The sequence below is a fragment of the Trifolium pratense genome, linkage group LG1 (genome assembly GCF_020283565.1).
Source record: "Trifolium pratense cultivar HEN17-A07 linkage group LG1, ARS_RC_1.1, whole genome shotgun sequence".
Taxonomy (NCBI): Eukaryota; Viridiplantae; Streptophyta; class Magnoliopsida; order Fabales; family Fabaceae; genus Trifolium; species Trifolium pratense.
Window position 1 is genome coordinate 31515566 of NC_060059.1, and position 11356 is coordinate 31526921.

The following is an 11356-nucleotide window of genomic DNA, read 5'->3' on the forward strand; positions in this document are numbered from 1 at the left end:
AAATGGAGGGAGTCCTCCATACCTACATTTGCATCAAGGATTTGAGCATGCTTGAGACATTCTGAATGCATATACTTCGATCGGGACGTATACTGTTTAAAATATAGACGTATATATTCAGAAGTACACCCTTGGACAATATACAAATTAAGATTAAAAACAAGGTAGGAGTGAGTTGGTTAGAGTGACATATAGATAAGTAGACAATCTAGAATGTGTTGGATATTATTCGGTGTGTTATAGAAAGAAAAATAAAATTTTATCCTAAGTTTAGGGGATTGGTCTGAATGATATAAAGGAGCTCACGACTAAGGATTTCATTTTGATTTCGTTCGTTTTTGGTTGAAGGTGCAAGAACAACCAAGTCAGCCCTCCCTGGATCCTTTTTTTCTAACGGAATTTTAACTCTAGGCCATCTTGATTTACTGCATGTATTATTCTCTTTGCCACCTTTGTGTGTCCTGTTGCGGTACTGTTGAATCAGCTGAGCACTTATTTCTCTCTTGTAACATTTGGTTCCCTTTAATTTGGTCATCAGTTCAATCGTGATTGGGTTTTCGTCGGTGGACTCTCACACTCTATCAGAATTTCATTCAGTTTACTTTTTCAAAAGGTGGTCTTCGGGCACGACATTTGTTTCTGCAACTCATTTCGCTCTTATGTGTTTGGGTTATGTGGAAAACGAAAGAAATCAGACTCTTTTCAGAAATTCGGAGTTGAAGACAACAAACATTAATTTAGTTTCAAACTACCATACTGGTGGTCGAGCCCGTATACTTGCTTGGACATCGATTAATTTTCATGTTGTTACTTTGTTTTGGCGGTTTATAAATTTTTTATAGTCTTTTCGCCACACTTTGTGCTGAGGAGATGATTTGGTTAGAATAATATTTCATTTTTATCTGTTAAAAAAATTATGTATATCTTTATTTTATTTTTTAAAAAAGTTGTTTTTTAGCATTTTTGAAAAACCAACTGTAAATTATTTTCCTAATCACATGACAGAGCACTTCTTTCCTTTTATTCCACTAATTTAGGAAGGGAGTTAGTAAGCATTGCGTTATTGGTTCTCTCTCTCAATTAAGTTTTTTTTGTTTTACGATGAGCTGAGGATCGAACCCAAGACTTATAGTATACTACCCAAACTCTCACCACTACATCAAATTTAGTGGCTTCTTGACACATTTAAGTGAGATAGAGGTTGAAAAAATGAAATAAAAAAAAAAATGCAAGAAGTAATATAATAAGAAAAATATTAAAGATAATATTTTTTAAACCAAATCAAAGTTAGAAAAAAGGTTGGTGGGAGAATCCCCCACAACATGGTCAATAAAGAATGCAGTAAATGAAGGTGGCCTAGTTTTGATCTTATGCATGCATTCAAATTCAGAAGCTTATAAGCCTACCCCCCACGAATAAAGAAATTTAATCTGTGTTATTTTGGTCAAGGGAAGTGACTCGGAGACTCTATATACTTGACCATATCCGGTTTTTGGAGAAACAAAATTAGAATTTAATTCAACAACACTCCTATTGGTGAATAAATTTTATGTGTTGTCATTACACTATGTCTGGTCCTATATATATATAAGACCATCTCCAATGGTGTAGTACCTATTAGGTACTCATAGTACTTATTAGGTACTATCATTGGAGCACAAAACATTTTAGTACCTAATAGGTACAACTTCTAATATAAGAACTCTCTCTCTCTCTCTTCTTTTTATGGGACTCACTTTATTTAATATATTCAAAAAAAATTAATTTGACAATATTATTTTAAATTAAATTTCAAATTTTAATGATGTGGAGTTATTGATGGGACCCATTTTAAAACTTTTTAAGAAATGCTCCATTGGAGGGGTTGAATACCTATTAGGTACTATTATTAAAAAAAATAATAAATTGTTGATGTGTCTATGTAGGACCATTTAAGTACTCAAAAATGGAATGCTCCATTATGGATGCTCTAAGTCCCTCAAATAGTTTAGGGCTATTGTGGATAATAAGTGGTTGATCGTGTATTTAATGCTTAAAACTATAATACATTTTAAAGATGGTTGATAATACTCTTTAGAAATAAAAATTAACAATTTTCTCAATTATAAGACTAAAATAGTGACATGATTGACATCAATTCTAAATGAATTACATTTTTATTTTTTATTGTTTTAATTTAACCATAAGAATAATAATGTATATTGTCGTTGAAATTTAAAAATAAAAATAGTTATTGATCTATAGTCGACTAACTTGTGAAGTTAGTCCATATAAATATATTTATATTTATGAATGAAAATATCACTAATAATGAAGATAGAGATGAAACAAAGGCATAGAGAAATAAAAAGGACACCGATAGGAAAGAGAAAGATGAGAAAGAAATGAAAAAGTGAGCATGAGAGATGAGAGAAGATAAATATAGAAGAGATAACATTGTTGTTATTTGACCGATAAGAGTAAATGATTTTACAATAAAATAAAATTATGAAATTAAAATTTTATATGAGACAGTTGTAAAATAAGAGAATTATCGTCACCATTATTAATAATAAGTCCTGGTTCAATTGACAAAAATATTGAAATTATTAGGCCGGACGTCGTGATTCGAGTTCGAATCCAAAATCTCACAATTATATGTTAGTTTAATTTCAGTGAATTACAATTTCATCTAAAAACAAAAAATAAAATAAAATAAAATAATATCTCTCTAAGATGGATAAACAAGATAGAACGAGAGATATACAAAATAAAAATTCTTCTTTCATATATCTTGTATACTCTTCTTTGCTATATTCTCTTCCTTTCACTATTATTTGCTATATTCTCTTCTCTTTCTAACTTCTCTCGGCTCTCTCTCTTCTTTTACTCGTCACTATCGGCGACAAAAGAGATAACATCATGAAAAGAGAAAGGAGAGAGAAGATAATATAAAAACGACAGATAGATAAGAAATGATAAATATTTGATTAAATATCTTTGTAATCAGAATATAACATTCTCAATTATACTAGTTAAAGATTTGATTAAGTGACTTTTTAGTTTTGATTGCTCCTATTTTTTTAACTCCTATTTTTTTTTTGGATTATTTTAAAATATATGTTTAAGATAATTGATACACATACATATGAAAGACAAACAAACAACAAACAGTTTTATTAATTATTTTTTTGGATGAAAAAATCAATCTTCATAAAAATTACACCTAGAGATCTAAGAGACACAATGTTACTATAAATTACTCTTTTAACTCTTTTCTACACCCTCTAAGGAAGTTAAAAGTATCGATTTTTTTTTTGAGCTCCTATTTAAAAATTCTTAAAATTTTTATTAATTTTGATGGGTCGACCATTATAATTTATAAACTCTTGTTTAAAAGGTGGATATATGAGAACAACCAATACAAAAATAATGTGATCCAAAGTCCAAAAGCTTAGGATAGTAGTAGAAAATAGATCTTGAATTAGTGGCGGATTCATAAATTTTCTTTAGTATGGGTATAAAAAATATTTTTATGTTTTTGATTATATGGGAACCTCTATAAAAAAAATTACGGCTTTTAAGAAAAGTTGTTAGAATAGGAAATTTGTTTAAAATTTGTGTGACTATTACAAAATTTTCATTTATGATAAATATATTCAATGTTGAATTTTCATATTTCAATGCAAAGCATAAAAGATATATTTGAAAAAAGAGTAATAAAAACATCCAAAAATTTATAGACTGTCTTATATTTAAGGAAAAAACATTTTTATATAATCAAGGACATTACAACAAATTAAAACACATTTTTCTTCAGACGATATATATAGTACTTGATTTTTACTTTTAAAAAATTGATTACACAATTTTTGAAGAAAATTGTTATATGTGCATTTGATCTGCAAAATGTTCGTACTTGTCAGAACAATACAATACATGACAGAACAACATAATATAGATATTTAAGGTATTGAACAAATTTTATGTTGTACAATGTTTGGTGGATAAAATGTTATATTTTGGTATTTTAGACAACTTCTGTAGAGGACAAAAAACTATCATGTGGTTCGGTGGGGGACAAGAATTTCAACTTTTATCCTGTTTATTAGCCCCTTGTTTGTACAATACCACAAATAGTTTTAAAATCAAACACAATAGTACAACTGAAATTGTCCTTTATAATCCTTTATTTTTTAGCATATCAAACACCATGTTTAGGTCACATAGCAATTTTTCTAAATTTTATGGGGGTTTGAAAAAATTTATAATAATATTTTCTTCACATTAAAAACATATAATTATATCATTATACATAAGATTTAGTAGCGAAACTTGTTACTTTTCTACCGTTTGATCATGGTAGAAAACAAATTACTTTTCTACATAAAGATTTAGCATTTTCCTATCTTATATATAATATAATATAATATATAAAGTCTTCCATTTAAATAGGATAGACAACAAATTACATTACTGGTCAGTGGTCATGCATGTGATGTGGGGACATTAATTCAAAGCTATATGGCGGCGCCACAACAAAAATTACAGCACTGATCACTATATATATACAGCATTGCATTGCATTGCATTCAAATTAACCATTCCTCTTTATTCAGTTCCTAAATCATGGCCCAATCTCTGTCATTCACAGTAAAGAGGCATGCCCCTGAATTTGTAAAGCCATCAAAACCAACTCCCCATACAATAAAACTACTCTCAGATGTAGATGATCAAGATGGGTTACGTTTTCAAATTCCTATTATACAATTTTACAAATATGATCCAAATATGAAAGGAAAAGACCCTGTTGATGTTATTAGAAAAGCACTTTCAAAAACACTTGTGTTTTATTATCCATTTGCAGGTAGATTGAGGGAAGTTCATGCTAGGAAAGTTATAGTTGATTGTAATGATGAAGGTGTTTTGTTCATTGAAGCTGATGCTGATGTTACTCTTGAAGAATTTGGTGATGCTCTTCAACCTCCTTTTCCTTGTTTGGATGAACTTCTTTATGATGTTCCTGGTTCTTCAGATGTGATTAACACTCCAATTCTGCTTATTCAGGTACACATTTATTACTATTAAGGGAAAATAAAATTTTACAAAATGAATATTAAATGAAGGATATCTTTAGTATAGGTATAGATGAAATAAATCATTTTTTGGAACCAATCGTTAGTTGGTTCAATGTTGATTGACACTGAACTTGGTATGGAGGACCACGGTTCGATCCCCCAATCAGTAGGGATCTGTAACCACTTGATGCAAGAACTGACACAAAACCAAATTAGGCGGTTCAATGGGTTGGATACTGAAAGTAAAAGCAAAAACAAAAAATCATTTTTTGGTTTACAACCTAATTTATTTAACTCACATATTCGAATTGTATTTGTTCAGGTAACACGCCTCAAATGCGGTGGTTTCATTTTTGCTATTCGTCTAAACCATATAATTAGCGATGCAACTGGTTTGGTCCAATTCATGAAAGCTGTAGGCGAAATTTCTCGCGGGATGAACATACCTTCAATCTCACCAGTATGGCGCCGAGAGCTTCTAAACGCAAGAGATCCACCAAGAGTGACATGTACTCATCGTGAATACGAACAAGTTCCCGACACCAAAGGAACCATTGTCCACTTAGATGATATGGTCCACCGCTCTTTTTTCTTTGGTCCCACTGAGTTATCCGCACTCCGCCCTCAATTTCCATCTCACCTACAACAACAATCCAGATTCGAAATTATCACTGCATGTCTTTGGCGTTGTCGTACAATCGCATTACAACCTGAAACCGACGAAGAAGTTCGCATAATTTGCATATATAATGCACGTGGTAAATTTAATCCACCATTACCAAAAGGTTACTATGGTAATGCTTTCGCATTTCCTGTTGCAATTTCAACCGCAGGAAAATTAATCGAAAACCCATTAGGGTATGCATTGGATTTAATTAAAAAAGCAAAAGCCGACGTCACTGAAGAATATATGCATTCAATGGCGGACTTAATGGTCATCAAGGGTCGGCCTCATTTTACTTCGGTGAGAATGTATTTAGTGTCTGATGTTACACATGTTGGACTTAGAGATGTTGATTTTGGTTGGGGAAAAGCTGTTTATGGAGGACCAGCTCATGGAGGAGTTGGTGTTGTACCTGGTCTTGCTAGCTTTTATATACCTTTTAAAAATGCTAAAGGAGAGGAAGGTTTAGTTATACCGGTTTGTTTGCCAAATCAAGCCATGAAGAGGTTCGTTAAAGAGTTGGATAGTCTCCTTAAGAACAACATTACCCTACCTACTAATGGTGGTCTAAAATCTAGTTTCATTATTTCTTCATTGTAGACCTTAATTAAGACTGTTGATTTGATTTTACTATATATTGTTTTGTATTAAAATTTTCATAACCATGATCACAAATTATTTTGTATCATTCCCATTTTATTTCAAAATTCAATAAAAAAAAACGCTCTGCTTGTTTTCCCCTTACATGAGCGCCACGACCGCCACTTCTAGATTCCATTGGATTTGCTTCTCGTTCCTACATATTTGATTTTAATTTGGTGTGCGCGTAGCGATTGCAAGCATATTTAGGTGGTGTTCGATCTATTTGCCTCAATGTGATTCATGATGGGAGATGATTCCAAAATGGCTGTAGTTGGAAAAGGGAATTTGAAGTTGTACATTGCAGGGTATGTTCAGATTCTCACAAATGTGTACTATCTCCCTGGGTTGAAGAACAATTTGTTGAGTATAGGTCAACTGCAGCAGAAAAATCTCACAATAGTGTTCAAGAATGACACTTGCAAGGTGTACCATGAAGAAAAGGGATTGATTATGTTCACTCACATGTCAATGAATAGAATGTACATAATCAAAGCACCGGTGTTGATTCCAAATTGTTACAAAGCAACCCAATCCAATGATGCTCAGCTTTGGCATCAAAGATATGGACACTTGAGTTTCAAAGGGATCAACATCTTGGCCCAGAAGAAAATGGTACAAGGCCTACCATATGTGAAGGAACCAGATCAAAAGTGCGACAGCTGCATGAAGGGAAAGCAACAGAGAGAATCCATGCCAAAGAAAACCCTCTGGAGAGCTAGTGAGAAATTGCAGTTGGTACACTCTGATATCTGTGGCCCTATTAATCCTGAATCTAATGGCAAGAAAAGATACTTCATCACCTTTATTGATGATCTAAGCAGAAAGACATGGACTTACTTCTTGAGTGAAAAGTCTGAAGCATTCATTACCTTTCAGAAGTTCAAGGCTATGGTGGAGAATGAGACTAAACTCAAGATACAATGCTTGAGAACTGACAGAGGTGGTGAGTATACATCTACTGCATTTAATGAATATTGTGATGTTCAAGGGATCAGAAGACAACTTACAGCTGCCTATACACCTCAACAAAATGGAGTTTCTGAGAGGAAGAATAGGACTATTATGAATATGGTGAGAAGCATGTTGTCAGACAAGAATGTACCAAAGAATTTTTGGCCTGAAGCAGTCAACTGGTCAGTCCACATACTCAATAGATGCCCTACTTTTACAGTAAAAGATGTTACACTAGAAGAGGCTTGGAGTGGAATCAAACCCTCAGTAAGCCACTTTAAAGTTTTTGGTTCCATTGCCTATGTTCATGTACCAGATAATCTGAGAAAAAAGCTTGATGACAAAAGCATTGTCTGCATTCACTTAGGCATAAGTGATGAATCCAAGGCCTACAAGCTGTATGATCCTTTGAAAAGAAAGATAGTTGTGAGCAAAGATGTAAGATTTGATGAGACAAAACAATGGAATTGGGAAAGTAAAGAAGTTGAAACAATTAAGGGAAGAGAAGTAATCCCTGACACAGATGCTTGTTCAACAAGCAAACACAGTGAAGAAGGGAATGATGGTTATGATGATCACAATGAACTCTTGATTGGGGATTGATGACATGCGTCACTACATGAAAATAAGACCAATTTCAAGTCTTTTTAGAAGAATTGTAACTCATTTCATGGAAGAATAATGCACTAGTTTGAAGATATTTGCAAAGGATGAAAGTAGCTGAAGAATGAAGAAAATAGCTAATATTCTGCTTTTTTCGCCCCGGGCGAAAATGTTGGTGCCTCAGGCGAAAATTTTGTGCCTGAGGCGAAAATTCCTGTGCCTCAGGCGAAAATTTCACCAGAAAAAGTACCTCTCTGTTTGCCTGTTCGCCTGGGGCGAAAATGTTGGCGCCTCAGGCGAAAATTCTGTGCCTGGGGCGAAAATGCTCGTGCCTGAGGCGAAATTACCATGTATTGACTCCGGTTATAAAAGGAAAAGGCAGATCTGAGATGAGGGATCAAAAATTGACATTGGAAACATCAAATTGAACAACTTTTGAAGATCTAGGAGCTTGGAGGCAAGGATTGAAGTGTGGAAACACATCAAGATCATCTTGTAAACATGCTTTCTCTCATTTCTTTGATTGTAATGTTTTCTTATACTATGTGTAACTAAATTCCCATGATTGGTCCTTAGGGGATTCTGATTTCTATTTCTCTTGAACCATGTGATTCTCATTTGAATTGATATATGAATTACGAAGTTAGTTTCTTTGATTATTCCTTATGCCTAATGCTTTATATGAATTAGCTACTTATATGATGAATTCAATGATTTATTTTACTATGACAATAGGAATGAATCATCGATCTAGGAATAATTGATCGATTAACTTTCACTTAAGACATTTCGGATTGTTAATTGAGATTTTATAGATTAAAGTTTGTAATCCTCAATTGATCATAGATTACCTGAGACATTAGGAATCGATGATCAAGGGAGAGGATTATGTTACCAAGACATTGGGCATAATCATTTTTGATTTAATCTAATCGTGAAACTAAATTGAGTAAATTTGTAATCATACATGAAATTACCAAGAGAAGTAGCAATTAGATGAACCAAAAGGATCAATCGCTTTTCTTCATTTGATTTGAAACCTAAGTTATTTTGTCAGTTTATGATCAAACTTGAACCAAACAAATTTCCCCCCCTTTTTACATTTAAATTTATGTGTTTAAGTATGTATTCAACTTGGGTTTGAATTACAACAATCCCTGTGGAAAGAACGATTTTTATACTACTTGACGGCTAATTGTATACTTGCAAATTATTCATCAAGTTTTTGGCGCCGTTGCCGGGGATTGTTGATTGATTCAACAAGGCAATTGAACCATACTTAGTTCACTATTTTAGTTTTGTTTTGTTTATAATAAAAAAATACAAAAATAAGTTTCATTTTAAATTTCGTTTTCACTATTGTTTAGTGCAAGTGCTACTATGATATTTTCTTTGTTGTTTAGACCAGGCAGGAAGTCATGCTTGAATTAGACAATCAAAACGAACTTTTAACAAGTTACAAGTTAATGAATGCTCTACTACAAATTATTACCACACAATTAGCAGCCCAAGAGCAGATGTGCTACATGTGGAATGGGAAGCAAAACAATCCATATTTCAATGCCTATAATCTTGGAGGGAAGAATCACATGAACTTTTCTTATGGAACTAATTCATGTTTAACTCAAAATAAAGAAATTCCTCAAGAGCAACAGTCGGAAGATCACCTTGTAGATTCTTTTAAAGATAGTCTTATCTTAGCTATCAAGGTGACTCAAGGAAATTTTGAAGCAATGAAGATTAGCCAAGACTAAATGAAAGCTAACCAAGACATTGCTAACAAGAATCATGAAGCTTCAATCAAGAACCTAGAAACCCAAATGGGTCAATTGTCAAGGCAATTCTTGGCTACTCAAAATAATGGCTTTGAAGGTTCTACAAAAGATAATTTTGGTTATGACAAAGAAGAAAAGTCAGTCGAGTGAAGATGGAGTGAAAGAAAAGAGAGAAGAAAAAAATGAGAATGAGGGTGAAGTTGAAAAAGAATGTGGAGTAGAAAATGAGATTGAAGGTGAGATAGAAGAAGTAGTCGAAAATGAGAGAGAGAAAAAAATTCAAAAAGAGAGTGATGAGAAGTTAGTTGAAAAGAACCACACTTTAAAGAAAGGTCAAAGCTTAGAAGAGAAGGATAACAACAAAAGGCAAAACACTTCATTCCATGCCAAGTTGCCGTATCCGCGAAAGAAGAAGGCTAAGGAGAAAGAGCACCAACACTTCAAAAATTTCATGAAAATGCTTCATAGTCTCCAAGTGAATATTCCTTTTGCAGAGGCTTTGGAACAAATGCCCATATATGCGAAATTTATGAAGGAGCTTTTGACAAAGAAGCGAAAACCTCTTGATGATGAGACGGTAGACATGACCGAAGAGTGTAGTGCAATAATTCAAAAGAAGCTTCCACAAAAGAAGAAGGATCCGGGAAGTTTCACCATTCCATGCTCTATTGGAAACTTACATGTTAGGAGAGCTTTATGTGACTTGGGTGCAAGCATCAATTTGATGCCCTTATCTATGATGAAGCGCATCCCGGTGTCGTGGCTAAACCGACAAAGATGCAATTATCTCTTGCCGACCGGTCAATTACCTACCCACATGGAATTTTACAAGATGTTTTGGTAAGATGTGCTGAATTTGTATTCCCGGCTGATTTCGTGATTCTAGATATGGAGGAGGACGCTGAAGTTTCTCTCTTGTTGGGAAGACCATTCTTAGCCACCGGAAGGGCTCTAATTGACGTCGAGATGGGTGAGCTCATGTTTCGTCTAGACAATGAACAAGTATGCTTCAAGGTGTTTGAAGCAACAAAGTTTTGTGGAGTGGTACCCGAATGTTTCAAGGTGGATGTGTTAGAGGATGTGGCAAAGGATGTGAGAGAAGAAGAATGGGATAATGAAATTGAACTTTTTCTTCAACAATTGGATGAGTGCCAAGTAGCGGAAACGCTAAAAGTGGAGGAGACATTGCTAGTGGAGGAAGAGTTTGAGCCAAGTCCTCCGGGGTTGCAAGAACTTCCTCCTAATTGGAAGTATGTATTCTTGGGAGAAGATTCAAAGCAACCGGTCATAATTAGTAGCTTGCTTACTCCTTTGAAAGAAGATGACCTTGTTAAAGAATTGGAGAAGGATTATGACACTTCGGCTTGGAATTTAAATGGTATAATCCCTGCCTTTTGGTTGCACAAGGTGTATAAGGAGGAAGAAGTCAATCCGGGTGTAGATGCTTGTAAAATTGTTATTCCTCCATTGGAAGGTTTAGTAAAGAAAGAAGTGACGAAACTAGTTGAAACCGTCATGATGAGTTTTAGGAAAAAGAGTGTGGATGATTCTAAGGAAGGTCCAAAAGGAGCACGAAAGAAGAAAAGAAAGAAAGGGAGGAATAAGCAGATAAAGTTCATTCGCCGTCCAATAATAGTGAAATCATTGCTTGTTGATCAGAATAA

At 33.8% G+C, this 11356-nt stretch overlaps 1 protein-coding gene across 1 annotated transcript; it reads left to right on the forward strand.

Annotated features, from left to right (window-relative positions):
- The first annotated feature begins 4493 nt into the window (after positions 1-4493).
- LOC123908484 (benzyl alcohol O-benzoyltransferase-like) lies at positions 4494-6465 on the forward strand. Its single transcript, XM_045959139.1, has 2 exons — positions 4494-5046; positions 5380-6465. Exons 1-2 carry the CDS (start codon positions 4609-4611, stop codon positions 6319-6321), a joined length of 1380 nt encoding a protein of 459 aa, XP_045815095.1. The 5' UTR covers positions 4494-4608; the 3' UTR covers positions 6322-6465.
- The last annotated feature ends 4891 nt before the right edge of the window (positions 6466-11356 follow it).